This window comes from Panicum virgatum, chromosome 6N (genome assembly GCF_016808335.1).
Source record: "Panicum virgatum strain AP13 chromosome 6N, P.virgatum_v5, whole genome shotgun sequence".
In the NCBI taxonomy this organism is placed as follows: domain Eukaryota; kingdom Viridiplantae; phylum Streptophyta; class Magnoliopsida; order Poales; family Poaceae; genus Panicum; species Panicum virgatum.
This window is the reverse complement of record NC_053150.1, coordinates 32,257,116-32,271,495: the sequence shown is the minus strand read 5'-3', so window position 1 is coordinate 32,271,495 and position 14,380 is coordinate 32,257,116. Positions and strand designations below refer to the sequence as shown.

General features: G+C 49.3%; 2 protein-coding genes across 2 annotated transcripts; one reads left to right on the top strand and one right to left on the bottom strand.

Annotated features, from left to right (window-relative positions):
- The first annotated feature begins 5,342 nt into the window (after positions 1–5,342).
- LOC120679331 (probable NEDD8-conjugating enzyme Ubc12-like) lies at positions 5,343–13,653 on the top strand. Its single transcript, XM_039960903.1, has 6 exons — positions 5,343–5,514; positions 11,512–11,625; positions 11,852–11,960; positions 12,797–12,875; positions 12,987–13,103; positions 13,307–13,653. The coding sequence occupies exons 2-6, from the start codon at positions 11,517–11,519 to the stop codon at positions 13,442–13,444; spliced, it is 552 nt and encodes a 183-aa protein (XP_039816837.1). The 5' UTR covers positions 5,343–5,514; positions 11,512–11,516; the 3' UTR covers positions 13,445–13,653.
- Positions 6,691–8,121, bottom strand: LOC120678072 (uncharacterized mitochondrial protein AtMg00810-like). Its single transcript, XM_039959230.1, has 2 exons — positions 7,753–8,121; positions 6,691–7,668 (listed from the first exon to the last, which is right to left on the bottom strand). Exons 1-2 carry the CDS (start codon positions 8,119–8,121, stop codon positions 6,691–6,693), a joined length of 1,347 nt encoding a protein of 448 aa, XP_039815164.1.
- Positions 13,654–14,380: the final 727 nt, after the last annotated feature.

The following is a 14,380-nucleotide window of genomic DNA, read 5'->3' as shown; positions in this document are numbered from 1 at the left end:
CATCACTTCTCCGAGCCCTTCGAACTCCGATAGCAACCAGTCCAAAAGCTGAAAGAAAACTTGGGGACCTTCGGCCGGCTCAGGCAAGGGAAGAGGCTCCGCTCCAAGGGCAGCAAGAGCCTTCATGTACTCTTGGTACACCGCGTCGCCCCGAGCGGCAACCTCTGAGAACACCCCCTCGAGCTCCGCCACCCTAGTTTGAACTGCTTCCCAACTTCTTAACCTTACCCTTGAGAGCATTCTTCTCATTTGCGTCGTCCTCCACCATTTTCTGAAGGTTCTCAAGAACCTTCTCGTTGTCCCTCGCTGTTGCCTCCAGCCTAGTGCACTTCCCCTTCAATTGCATGTTCTCATCCCTCAGAGCGAGAACCTCCGCCTCAGCCCGCCGTAGTCTCTTTGACAGGCTCAGCTTCTCGGTGGCGCTCTTAACCCGAAGGTCCGCATCAGCTTTAGTCTTTTGCATCAATATACGACTGGCCTGGGCAAGCTTCTTGAGCAAGTCAGCAACTACGAAGGCGGCAATATCAGTGGATGCCTCGGTCACTGCTACATTAAATTCTACACCAAGCCTGAAATCACCTTTGGGCACACCAAAAAATGAGCAAAAGCTAAACGGAACCGGGCTTCGCCTAACCTTTTTAAGGGGGGAGAATCACGGTCGTGCCAGGCCCGTGCATCACGGCCAAAAGCTGCTGCATCGACACAGACACAGCTGCAAAGACAATAAAAAAGGGAGCCCTCCCCTACTAAGCTCACAAACAAACCAAGAGCCCACGAAAAACAAAGTAACGAAGCTTACCGGGTTCGTCGAAGTTCAACCCCTCCATCATCTCCAGCTCCTTGTCCGGAGGTGGTGCCGAGGACCCACCCGGGATATCCCCGCCCCTGAGAGAGAGCAGCGTCTCACCAACCAAAACCTCCCCCTCCTCGACACCCGCCGCAGGGGTAGGTATGGCGACCGCCGACACCGGCGCCGGGGCCTTTGGAGCACCGGCCACAGGCCCAATGGGTCTCGGCTCAAGCGGCTTCGGAAGGTCCGAAGGCTTGGCGAAAGTCTTAACAAGTCTCTGAATCCTCCGGCGTTTCGTTATACCTTCGGTTGAATAATAAAGGTTAATCAGTGCCTTCGCCACCTCAACCCAACGGCCGGAACCAAAAAGCATGGTCCCGTACTCATCGCTAAGATCATAACGAGATCTAAAAAGCCTCCCTTCGGGAACTACAATCTCCCCGCCCAGCGTCCCCATGAGTTCTTCCATAAATGAGGGCGTACCACTATCTCCCGAAGAAACCTCCTCGTCCCACGCCTTCCTCTTAGCTCTCTCGGCCCTCGCAACCAAAGCCTTCGAGCTCGAAGGTTTCCTCCCCCTCCCGCGACCCCGACCACCCCCTCCGCCACCTTCGCCCGAAGTCCCCACCTCCTCTTTTCTACCTTTGCCCTTGGACTTCTTCGACGCCACCTCGGAGCCAACAATACCCGGAGGTGTCATCCTCGGAACCGCACCCGTAGGCACCGGCCGAAGGCCGTACTCCACTCCCATCTCCGCCAAGCATCTGTTCAAACGAAGGTTCCTCTTGCAAACCTCGACCAAGGAAAGATATTCCTTCCTGTTCCAAGGCCCCAAGATGTCCGAGGCCTCCCGCTCCAACTCGGCAACAATCACCTCATCGCTAGAACCTTCGGGTCTACAAAGCCCAAAAATTGGAGAGGTCAAGTCATATGCCATCCCAGCAAAACGCTTCCGCTCGAACCCTTGAGGAGCCCAACCAGCGGACAAAGGCCAAATCCCCGAGGCTAAAAACTCTTCCACCACATCTCTACCGCCGCAAACCTGGCAAGCTGTCATGAAGGCTTCCACACACGGCTTAAAACCTGGCGCACACTTGTTGTATGCAGGCTGAAAAGTGTGATCAAAAGGCTCGATTTCCGAAGCTAATAGATATTTCTCCTCATCCGAACCCTCTGGATCCGGAAATCCGATCTTGGCATAAAACCAGTACTCCAACCAGTTCCCCTCCCATTTGTTTTTCTGGGCGGCGGCAAGAACAACCTTCGACAAGCCTGTCTTCTTGTTGGACTTGCGAGGAACGAAGGTGCAACACCCATTCTGCACCTCGCTCTCTTTTTCATCATCATCCACAAAAACCTTCCGAGGCTGACAATGCAACTGAAAGAGCCTGCAAAAGGCATCAACGGATACTCCACCTCCAAACGTCCTTGCAACCCATAAAAATTTGGACAATGTTGCTATCCCGTTCGGGGTAAAATGGTGAAGCTTCACATTGAATGTCTCCAGCAGCTTCGGAACTACGGGATCCATCGGAATGCGCAACCCAGACCGAGGCACCGGTAAAACCTCCGGGCCAGGAGGGCGACACACACCTTCGGGAAAATATCTTTTCGAAACATAGAAATCGATCGTACTTTGAGAGACAACAGATGGCTCGAAGAGCAAGGTCTTACGCTTCTCAGGAGCCATTAGGTCAGAAACACTCGCTGAGACCCCCGAAAGACTGCCGCTGGCCTGTTCTTGTTGGGTTGGCGGACGCGAGGCCTCGGACCCTTCGGGATGTTCAACGGGATCAGAGTCTGCGCGGAGAACCGCACTCTTAATAAATGCCATATCTACATAAAAGCAAAGAAAGGCAAATTAGAAAAAAGGGTCCAAACGAACCTTCGATTAACTTTGCTGTTTGCCTAGTGCGAGCCATGAACCGCTAATCTACTTACACCGAGAAAAATAAGCAGCTTGATCACGCACGAAGCGGAACCTTCGGAAGAAGCGCTTTATAGCAAAAAGCATCGAAGGTAAGCAAAGCTCAAGAGGGCACAGGTTTTACCCCTCTCCACTTATATAAGCGGGGGAAACCAACAGTACCAACGGTAAAATCGAGGAGTCGGCCGCCCAAGCGACGCAATTGGAGCCTGACACGTACACAACCAAAACCGACCGTTGCAGCCGACGGTTCGGGAGACGTTTTTCCTCGGGAGCTTCCCGAAGGATACGAGCAATCTTCTTCTTTAACGTGGGTTCGGACCGTCGGCTTCGGACCTCACCCTCGAGGGGCTACTGTTGGGGATTGGACCTTCAGACAGACTCCCGGAGGTCGATCCCACTCTCGGAAATGCTCCCTACCTCGTTTGCAGGGCTCCAATGAAGGAAGGCGAGCACACCCGAAGGGCGACGGTCGCTCGCGAGATCGCCCCAGGCCAGGGAACTCACCTTCGGGGGACCTAAGGATGCAGTTGCTCACCCAGAAGCACAAGCCAGGAGAGAAAGACCTTCGAAAGAACCAGAGAGGTCACCTTCGGATGCGATGGTCACGGTTGATCACTCAGAAGTGGCCGGGGGCCTGCGAAGGACCTCGGCGCCCGAAGGTTGTCAAGCATCAGGATGAGACCAGACGAAGGACACGGAGACCTTTGTCGGGAGTAGGTGTGCATGTAAAACATGAATACGTGAGAAGGTCGGATTTGTACACCTCTCACCTTATAATTTTACCCCAAAACCGGCTGTAAGTGAGCTGTAAATGGGTTGGAAGGGGGTAATTTAGGAAAACCTGGCCGAGGGCTAGGGTTATAAATAGCCCCCTCTCTCCACAGTGTAAAGGGTTGAATTTTCTGGTTATTACTGGGGAATTAAGTGCTTACTTTTCTTGCCATTTTCATACTGTTCATGCTCCCTGTTTGAGCATCTAAGAAGCAAAGATCCCAACAATAGGAATTTTTTGTCAATGCCTCGTAGCGTCCCTATGCAATCACACCTCGGAAGTGTGGTATTGTGCCTAGCTAGCACATGTGTGGTTGGGTTCAAAGTTCTTCGGAACTTTTACGCGAATTGTGGTGAAAGTGTACAACCTCTGCAGAGTTAAAGCTAACCGGTTAGCTGTGCTCATGGTCAAGAACGGCTTGGACCCTCACATGATTAATAGACTTAAAGATGGATATAAATCACATTCTGGTTATTTCTTGTGGCCTTGCTGAGTACCAACCATAAGTGTACTCACCCTTACTTACTACTGATCAGAAGGGAAAGTTGCTGTGAAGTCTTTCGAAGATGATGCTGAGTTCTAGGCGTACGCAACCCCCAGTCGATTGTCTATGAAGTTTGAAGCCTTCGTTTCCAGGATAAGCCGTATAACTCTGATAGTCTTTTAATCGTTGTATTGCTCTTTTACGTGATACTATTACTGATTGTTCACTTATGATATCTCTATATGTATGAAACTTGATCCTGGCATACATATAGCTATGCATTCGGTTTTGTCCTTAAAACCGGGTGTGACAACTTCCTGGTGTCCGAACACCTACGTCTTCTACTTCCCGGTGGCTGAACGCCTACGTCTTCTACTTCCTGGTGGCCGTACTTGTGTTCCCCAAGTGACCATCAAGATCGTCTCGACTACTTCTTGACGGACATCTGCACTGCACCGGCTAAGTTCGGCTACATCGAATAGCTCTGACCGACATAATGTCTAGTCATGAGAACAGCGCACCCGGTGCCTCCGGCACTGGTACCGCCTTGGGGTACATTCTAAACATATTCTGGTTTATTAATTTGTTCATGCTTATTAGTGAGAATAACATGAACACACGCATATATTTTGTTCGCACAATATCACTCATTTATGTCATGAAATTGATAATAATATTTGAAATTAAAATATACCGAAAAATGCCTAGATTTCTAACAAAGAGCTCCTCCTGCTTATGTTTTGAGAAGTGATTCTGTATCTGAAAGTGCTTTTCTGTATTAAATTTTAAATATAAGTGATTCTGATCAGAAAATGAACATTTCAACTCACAACTCCTTTGCTAATTTTAGAGGATCGCTTCATAAAGTCAGGCTAAAATAATTTCTTTACAATAAAAATGCTATTTGGCTAACCTCCTCTGAATTCATCCTGAAAGCTGCTGTGCGAACTGCATGTGTATGTTTGTAGAGACTGTATGGTAGAGGCAGAGAATGTATACACGGGTGAAATGGTTCATGCATGTGTTATATCACGCTAGCTAGAAAGCAATCATATGGAAGATTTAATACATGTGACAGAACTCACCTAAATTCATATGTATTTTCGCACCCTATCAATATATCAAACCTCAGAGAGCAGCCTTTCAAAAAAGGAAAAACTCTCAAAACTAGTATTCTTTTTTGAGGGTTCGAAAAGGGAAGAAAAAGTGACTCAAACTAGTACTCCTTTGCAAAAAGAGACTCAAACTAGTTCTGCTAGTTCAAGGCTGGCCGCGGTCGAAGGGAACTTCACCTCACCCGTATTCGAATTTCGAAAACGAAAAGGCCAAAAGCGACATTACCACCGCCATAAATAGCCGTCCCCGCACCCCCGAGTCCAAAAGCCCCGGCGCCTTTCCTTCTGCTAATCCCCTCCGCCGGGCCTCCTCGCCGCCGACCACGCACGCGCGCGCCGCCTCCTCTCGCCGCCCGCCTACCCCCAGGGGTTCCTTCTCGCTCTCCTCGGCGGAGACCCGTCCGGTCGTCGATCGATCCCGAGGTGAGGAAAACCTACCTTATCCTGCTCGTATGATTGGTTTTGTTTCTTCTTCTTCATTTCTTTTTGCGCGGAATTGTTTGTTTACGGCGAGCACTGGCCGAGCGCGAATCTTTATTTCTCGTGTGGGCGCCCCGATCCGCCTTGTTTGCGGCGGCGGATTTGTGTTTGTTGGGGTTGGGGGCCGCTGTGCGTGGAAGAAGGTTACACAGTTGAATTCCCCTCTCCACCCAAAGCAGATTAGGGGTTGCTCAATTGAATCTTCATGCCCCGCGTTGGGTCCAATCTAGCGTAGCGTAGAGTGTGTTTTTGTTGCGGTTGCTCGGTTGGATTCTTGGGGTGGGGTTCTGGGCTTTAGAAGGCCAGGCGCTTGACATTCCAAGATTTATTTGGGCCTTTAGAAATCGCATGTTGTCTGATTGGCCTTACCTTTTTTTTGTGTATACAAAACGATTGCTTGATGTGATCACGTTGCAAGTACCGCCCATCTTATTACTTATTAGGGGAGCTGAAGGAGAATTGTTATATGGGGAAAAAATTGTTAGGACTGAGGTAAATGTGGTGTTTGTTAAATTGTGATGTAGGGCTTTGTGTGTGAGTTGATAGGTTTTATTATTTGTGTATTGAACTATTGATTGTTGTGCATTGTTTTGCCTGACCCAGCACTGCCTCACTTGCTGATCATGATTAACTGATGAAGACATGATTTTGGGGTTCTGCCTGAACCATGACGGGGTCAAGGGGACAATTGTTTCTGCAGTTCCAAATAGATAGATAAAAGGATTCTGTGTGTTGAATAACAGTTTCTTGTTTTGCTGCTTATGAACATTTGTCAGGTTTCACCTAAGTTAAGTTTTATTTATATCAGTCCATATTTTAAGTATTTTAAGTAAATGATAAGAATGATGTAATTCAAGAACCATGCTTTGCTAACCTTGGACCTGTAGAGAGATAGAATGGGAAACACCACACACCCAATGGGGGTGGGGGGGGGGGTGACCTTTCATATATATAGCTAAGAGGCTTGGTGTACAAGGATACAATCTCCTAAACTAGGAAGGTTATCAATCACCTATACAAGGCAATGTACAGCCGGCTATACATATATATCTAACACCCGCCCGCAGTCGCAGCGGGAGAGTCTCGGACGCAAAGACTGGACCTAAACTCAGTGAACAACTATACAGGTAAGCCTTTGGTCATGATGTCCGCGAACTGGTGAGAGGAGGGGGCATGTAGTACCCGAACTTGTCCCAAAGCCACCTTCTCGCGGACGAAGTGAATGTCAATCTCAATATGCTTCGTGCGGCAATGATGAACTGGGTTGGCTGCCATATAGACAGCACTGACGTTGTCACAATAGACAATTGTCGCCGAAGCAATCGAGACGTGAAGCTCCTGAAGAAGCTGCCGCAACCAGCAGCACTTGGCGACGACATGAGCCACAGCTTGGTACTCCGCCTCCACACTGGAGCGGGAGACGGTGGTCTGTCTCTTGGAAGACCAAGAGATGAGATTGTCGCCGAGGTAGACGCAGAAGCCGGAGGTGGAGCGTCGAGAGTCGGGGCAGCCAGCCCAATCCGCATCCGAGTATGCAGTGAGGGACTGGACAGGGCCGACGCCCAGGTGAAGACCGAAGGAGAGTGTGCCCTTCACGTAGCGAAGGATCCTCTTGAGCAGTGCTAGGTGAGGCTCACGAGGATCATGCATGAATAGGCACACCTGCTGTACTGCATACGCCAAGTCAGGACAAGTCAGCGTGAGGTACTGAAGGGCGCCGGCGATGCTCCTGTACTCGGAAGGATCAGCAACGGGAGCACCATCGGTCGCAGAGAGCTTGGTCCGAGTGTCAACAGGGGTCGCCGTAGAGTGACACTCGGACATGCCAGCCCGCTGAAGAAGCTCGACTGCGTACTGTCGCTGGGACAGGAACATCCCATCGGAGGAGCGCTCGACGGAGATGTTGAGGAAGTGATGGAGATCCCCAAGATCTGTCATGGCGAACTCGGAGTGGAGCCGATCGATGATGCGCTGAAGGAGGGCCGGCGAGGAGGCGGTGAGGATGATGTCGTCGACGTACAGCAGCAGGTAGGCAAGACATCCACCCTCTTTGTACACAAAGAGGGAGACGTCGGAGGCCGACGGAGTGAACCCAAGCTGGCGGATGTACGTGGCAAAACGCTGGTACTACGCCCGCGGAGCCTGCTTCAGACCATAGAGTGAGTGCTGTAGAAGACAAACATGGTCAGGGGCGGCAGGATCGACGAAGCCAGGTGGCTGCTGGCAGTAGACAGTCTCCTCAAGATGTCCGTGAAGAAACACGTTCTTCACGTTCAGCTGGCGAATAGGCCACGAGCGGGAAGCAGCGATGCTCAGAACAGCCCGAATTGTCGGCAGTTTGACAACTGGGCTGAACGTCTCGTCGTAGTCGATGCCGTGCTGCTGGGAGAAGCCGCGGATGACCCAGCGTGCCTTGTGGCGAGCGAGAGTGCCATCGGAGTGGTACTTGTGCTTCAAGATCCACTTGCCCGATACGACGTTGGCACCAGGCGGATGTGGAACTAGTCGCCAGGTGCCGTTGTCCATCAGGGCCTTGTACTCATCAGCCATGGCCGCACGCCAGTTTGGGTCGGCCAGCCCACTGCGGTAGTTAGCCGGAATGGGCGACGGAGTCGTGGCGCTGAGGCCCCTGTACTGCACACGCGGAATCGCCCCGGACTGTGTACGAGTGATAGGCCGGGAGGACTCAGAGGCGGCAGCAGGTACAGGGACCGGCGGAGAAGTCGGCGCTGGTTGGCGACGCACGTAGACGTGCGGTAGGGCAGGGACGAGGCCAGCGGCATCCCGTGGAGCCGCTGGGCGCGCCTGCTGAAGTCCTGGCAGGGGCACAAGACCACGCCTGCCCAGAGACGTAGATGTTGCGGGACCTGGCGGGGGCACGGGACCACGCCCGCCCGGTCCAGCATGCAGTGGAGGAGGGGGCGGCTGCTCAACTTCCTCTGGGAACGGAGCGGCCGCTGGTGCCGCCGGAGAAGGCCTAGCCGGTGGAGGGGAAGCTGTAGGGTTAGTAGAGCAAGGCATAGTATCCATAGTGTCATCAACCAGGAAATCAAGGAGGGAAGAATCGGGAGCGGGTGAGCCGTCGGCAAAGGGAAATCGAGACTCGTCAAAAATGACGTGTCGAGAGATGATTATGCGCCGAGTGGACAAGTCGAGGCAGCGATAACCTTTGTGAGAGGAAGGGTACCCAAGAAATACGCACGCTGTGGAGCGAGAAGCGAGCTTATGTGCAGACGTGGCCTGGAGGTTAGGGTAGCATAAGCACCCAAAGACCCGAAGGTGATCATAAGTAGGCTGCTCACGAAAGAGGCGTGTGTAGGGAACTTCATTGTGAATAGATGAGGAGGGGCGCCTATTCAGCAGGTAACAGGCAGCCGCAAGTGCTTCTGCCCAATACGATGGTGGCATGGACGCATGAAGGAAGAGTGTCCGTACAGAATTGTTGAGTGTACGAAGGGTGTGCTTGGCCTTGCCGTTCTGTGCTGAGGTGTATGGGCATGAAAGACGCAACAGAATGCCATGGGCCGCCAGGAAGGTGGAGGTGGCATTGTTAACGAACTCCGTGCCGTTGTCAGCTTGGAGACACTTCATAGGAAGACCGAACTGGGTGCGTGCATAGGCCACAAACTCAACTATGTGCTAGTGGACCTCAGCGTCGGAGAGGAAAGGTCTAGCAAAAGTGTGAGTAGCCGTCCAAAATCACAAGATAGTAGGAGAAACCAGAGATGCTATTGACAGGTGAGGTCCAAACATCACAGTGAAGTAACTCAAAAGGTGCAGCAGTTTGAGTAGTAGATGAACTAAAAGGTAGACGTGTATGCTTGCCGAGTTGACAGGCATGACAAATACAATCTGCTACTTTATTACAGGAAATAGAATTGTTCTTATTCAAGCAATCTAAAGCTGCAGGTGCTGGATGTCCAAGACGTTGGTGCCACAGGGAGGAAGAGGCAGCCAGAAGTGCAGACGGGCTGGTGTTGGACTGTGGCAAGGTGTAGAGATCTCCAGTGCTATTGCAACGAAGCATCACGTGCCTCGTCGAAAGGTCCTTGACAGAAAAACCGAGAGCGTCAAACTCTATAGAGCAATGATTGTCGCGGGTGAATTGACGAACAGAAAGTAAATTCTGAACTATGGAAGGGACGACAAGGACATTGTTGAGAGCAAAGTTTGACGTTTTGGTGGACAAAATGGAGTGACCGTGACAAGCTACCGGGATACTAGAACCATTGCCTACTAAAACTGAAGAAATAGATGTGGGAAGGCGTTGGAGCAATATACCATCCGATGAAGACATGTGGGAGGAAGCTCCTGAGTCCACCACCCATGGAGAGCCGCCTTGCATCGACATCTGTTGGAGGGCGGCGATCAGCCCGGCCTGATCCCAAGAGGGAGTTGGCGACGGGTTGTGCTGTGGCGGAGGCGAGAGGTGCAGCGGGGCGAAGGCGGTGTGGGCCTGCTGCGGAGGAGCCGAGCCCATGATGCCTTGCTGGGAGCGCCAGGGGTGCCCGCCGCCAGTGTTACCGCCGGGGGAGATGGTCCAGAATTGCCCGCCCGGGGACATGCAGATCCAAGGCGCGGGTGGGGGTGCTGGTCTGTGCTGCTGCTGGCCGCCGCCGCCGCCGTAGTGGTTGTTGCCGCCGGAGCCGCAGCTGCCGTAATCGCCGCCGGATTTCTTGCCACCCTTCTTGTTGTTGCGTGGGCGCTGTGGCTGCTGCTGCTGTCCGCCACTCGAGGAGGAGGAGGAGGAGCGGCAGCCGGAGGCGCTACAGGAGGGAGCAGAGCCAGTGACCAGTGTCGTGGCCGCCACAACCTTGATCTCGTTCGCGAGGCGCAGTTCCTTGAGGAGGAGCTGGTCGCGAGCGTAGGAGAAGGAGAGGTTGTTGGCGGCGATGTTGTCGGCGGTGCTTGAGAATTCCTTGTTCAATCCGCGGAGCAGATTGAAGACAAGGGTCGACTCGGAGACGGGCTGGTCAACGTCGCGCAGCTTGTCGGCGGCGGTCTTCACGCGGTGGTAGTAGTCGTCGATTGTGGAGTCCCCCTGAGTCAACGAATGGAATTCGTGACTCAGGAAGATGGCCTGTGGTGCCTTGTTCGCCTGGAACAGAGCGACGATGGCGATCCACAGCGCGCGGGCCGTCTTGGTGGTTCCGTCCATGGTCATGGCGAGGACGGCCTCCGCGATGGATCCGTAGATCCAGCTGCGGACGCAGCAATCTGCCTCTTCCCAGGCGTAATCGACGGGCTGACCGGCAACGGGGGAAGGGCCGTCGAGGTGCCACAGAAGACCAAATTTCCCGCACATGTCGCGGAAGTAGGCGGACCACCTGGTGAAGTTAGGGTTCTTCAACTCGAGGGTGATCGGCACGTGGGCTTTGACGGAGACGGTGGCGTAGGGGTTGATGAAGATGACACCGCTAGTCGCGCCGCCAGAAGCAGGGGAGGTCGCGCCGATGGAAGGAGAGGTCGTCGAGGACTGGGTTGAGTCTGTCGACATAATGGTGCGGGAGGGAAGGGATGCACGGCCAGAGAGATGGCAGCGCCGGTGGGTGGGCGCCTGTGCGGGGAGCGCACGGCGCGGTCAGGAGTTGAGCGGAAGGTGGAGAGAATCAAGGAAAACCTAGACTCGTGATACCATGTAGAGAGATAGAATGGGAAACACCACACACCCAATGGGGGGGTGACCTTTCATATATATAGCCAAGAGGCTTGGTGTACAAGGATACAATCTCCTAAACTAGGAAGGTGATCAATCACCTATACAAGGCAATGTACAGCCGGTTATACATATATATCTAACAGGAACCACTAACATATGATGCTTGAGTTATGATTTTGGTACATCATGTGTAATATCTAGCATTTATAGGAGAATCAAGATGTAGAGCCATGCTTATTTATAGGTGTGGAATGTCATAACTGATTTAGCTTCTTTTGTAGAGAAAATGATAAATCTTTTTAAGATTAAGGGCCAGAAGAAGGATGATGCAGCGACTGCAAATGGAAAACCTGCTGCCAGGAAGCAAAGTCCAGGGGAGCTGCGTCTCCATAAAGGTTGGTCCTCTTGGAAGCAATCTTGTTCTGCAGTTCGTTTTGTGTCTGATTTGTTCCTACATACACAGCGCCATGATGGTGATGTGGTTGTGCATAATTTATCGCTGAAGGTTTTCATTTTTTTTAATTCTTCTTAGCTTGCATCTATCATGTGACTCATACTTGCTGTGCTGTACACTGTTGTACTATGTTGCTAACTACTGTCACTTTACATTGCTATTGTTAGATATTGCTGAACTCAACCTTCCCAAGACCACCAAGATCTCTTTTCCGAATGGCAAGGATGATCTGATGAACTTTGAGGCCACTATTAAGCCCGATGAAGGATACTACGTGTAAGTGGTTCTGAGGATTCATATTTGACATACTTTTCTCATACAATCTCTTTTCCGAATGGCAAGGGTGATCTGATTTTTTGGGTTCTTGTGTGGGTTGTAGGTTGTATTCTAAATATTTTTTCCTTAATGCAATAATGCACAGATCTCCTGTGAATTCGAGAAAAAAGGAAATTAAGAAATACTCTACCCATTTTATCTTAATTTGGCACACAGATTTAAAGATCCAATTGTGATAGACCTGAATCTGCCTTGTATGTATTTTTAAGTAGGAAATGGATGGTTTGCTGGCATCTAGAGGTACTTCTAAATTGATGCCAGGGTATTTTTCTGGGAACTTCTAAATATGTGTGTAGAGGGTTTTCACGTTTCCACTGAAGATGTGGTTTGCACTGAATATTTTCCGTTTTCTCATGGGAGCAAATAACTCAGATAAAGGGGTAAATGATATGCTGTGCTGATAGGTTATGGTATGACTTTGTTTTGCAAATAAATGCCAGGGTAAAGTGTAAATCTTTTGTTAACAACTCTTTCTAATTTTTGCCTATAGTAGCAAAGTTTTCCTAGTTTCCTGCCAAAGCAAACTGAGGATCCCTTATGGACAATTGTTTCTGTCGGTTTGTTTTTTGTTGGTTTGGAAGATGTTTGATCCTTAGATTAGCAATTACTCAAAATCTGAAGCAGAATTTTGGGATTTGAACTTAGGACTACATTTTTTTGTTCTATACATTTATTTTCGTTTTTGCCCCTAGTTTCAGTACCAATGCAATATTGTCTTAATTGCTGTAGTATTAATCTTTTAAAGTGTACACCTAATGTGGAAATTCTTTTCTCAGGGGTGGTAAATTTCTTTTCACCTTCCAAGTTCCTCCAGCTTACCCTCATGAACCTCCCAAAGTCAAGTGCAAGACTAAGGTAACTAGGCTATTTCTATTGACATTTCACTCTTAGTTCCTGCTTCCCTTCCCACCCTTCTAAGTTGTAACAGTTCTTTGTACTAATTTTCGTATTTGTCTAACATATAAGGTTTACCATCCCAATATTGACTTGGAGGGAAATGTCTGCCTGAACATTCTGCGTGAAGATTGGAAGCCTGTCCTGAACATCAACACCATTGTGTATGGTTTGAATCTTCTATTCTCGGTGAGTTACTGTGATTTATACTCATGAATTATCTTATGATGCATCATTTTGAAAGTTGGTTTGTGTTTATTTCACTTATATGATTTATCTCGACTGTATTATTCCTTGATATTATTTCACCCACACTTTTTTTATGGAGAAAAGCTAGTTGTACTATTTTGCTTCATCATGTGGTCTTAGTTGCTAATCTCAATATCTTGCAGCAACCTAATGATGAGGACCCCCTGAACCATGAAGCAGCAGCTGTTCTTCGTGATGACCCGAAGAAGTTTGAGAAAAATGTCCACAGGGCGATGGCTGGGGGTTATGTTGGTGAAATCCACTTCCCTAGGTGTATGTAATCCAGAAGATGGTGACCGGTACCTGACTATAGCAACTGTAATTGATCCTAGCATGTGTGCTATGGTAAACATGTGATGCTGAAGAAAAATGCTAGATTTAAGTACTGCGGTCGTGTAATATAAGTGCATGTGACAGTTGCTAAACAGATGTTCAGAACCTAATCAGGAGAACCTGCAATGAACTGTCGTGACGAATGCTATCTTCTGTCTGTTAGCAGGGTTCATCGGGATGGTTGTCTGCTCCGTATAAAATTCTATATGGTGCACCGTGCATGGCTTGCACCAATTGCATGTTAGAAGCCGCAAGCTTGGGCAGGATTATCGTTTTTGTGTCTTCTGTAGGATCATCGTTTATTGAACTTTGGATCTGTTCTTGCTGTCATAAAAGCTTCAAACAACATATAAAAATATAAAAATAAATAAAAAGGATATTTGGAAAAGCCCTCCATTCCCTTTCTATTGCAATGGTTTATAACCAGGAGGTCCTGCATTCTTAATGTCTGCAGTCAAACATACTCTCTTGTTTAGATTTTTTTTTATATCACATTAGGTTCGTGCTTGTTCAACATTGACCAAGCTTATAGAGAAATATAACATCTTATCTACCAACTATATGCACTACCAAATTATATTTTATGGTTGATTTAATGAAATAAATTTGATATTGTAGATGTTATATTTTTAATAAACTAGTAAAATATACATGGGGCACGTAAAAATAGAGACTTTGGATCGATCATACTTGTCATTCATATATTCATATATTAGAAGCACTTAATGTAGCTGGTAAAGGCATATATACAAGCTAAAAGCACCAGATAACTGACAAAAACTAATACCTTGCATTGAGATCAAAATAAATTAAGTGGAGATACAATAACCCAAGACTATTGTGCTCTTATTTCAGATGCATACAATAAAGCTAATGAAATCTGA

What these genes read in the sequence shown, in the direction of transcription:
- LOC120678072 (XM_039959230.1), bottom strand. Translation starts at nt 8,121, where the DNA reads ATGGCTGATGAGTACAAGGCCCTGATGGACAACGGCACCTGGCGACTA. An exon ending in ATCCTGCCGCCCCTGACCAT is followed by an intron (nt 7,669 to 7,752) that starts GTTTGTCTTCTA and finishes TACATCCGCCAG; the next exon opens with CTTGGGTTCACTCCGTCGGC.
- LOC120679331 (XM_039960903.1), top strand. Translation starts at nt 11,517, where the DNA reads ATGATAAATCTTTTTAAGATTAAGGGCCAGAAGAAGGATGATGCAGCG. An exon ending in CCCGATGAAGGATACTACGT is followed by an intron (nt 11,961 to 12,796) that starts GTAAGTGGTTCT and finishes TTCTTTTCTCAG; the next exon opens with GGGTGGTAAATTTCTTTTCA. An exon ending in GTTTGAATCTTCTATTCTCG is followed by an intron (nt 13,104 to 13,306) that starts GTGAGTTACTGT and finishes AATATCTTGCAG; the next exon opens with CAACCTAATGATGAGGACCC.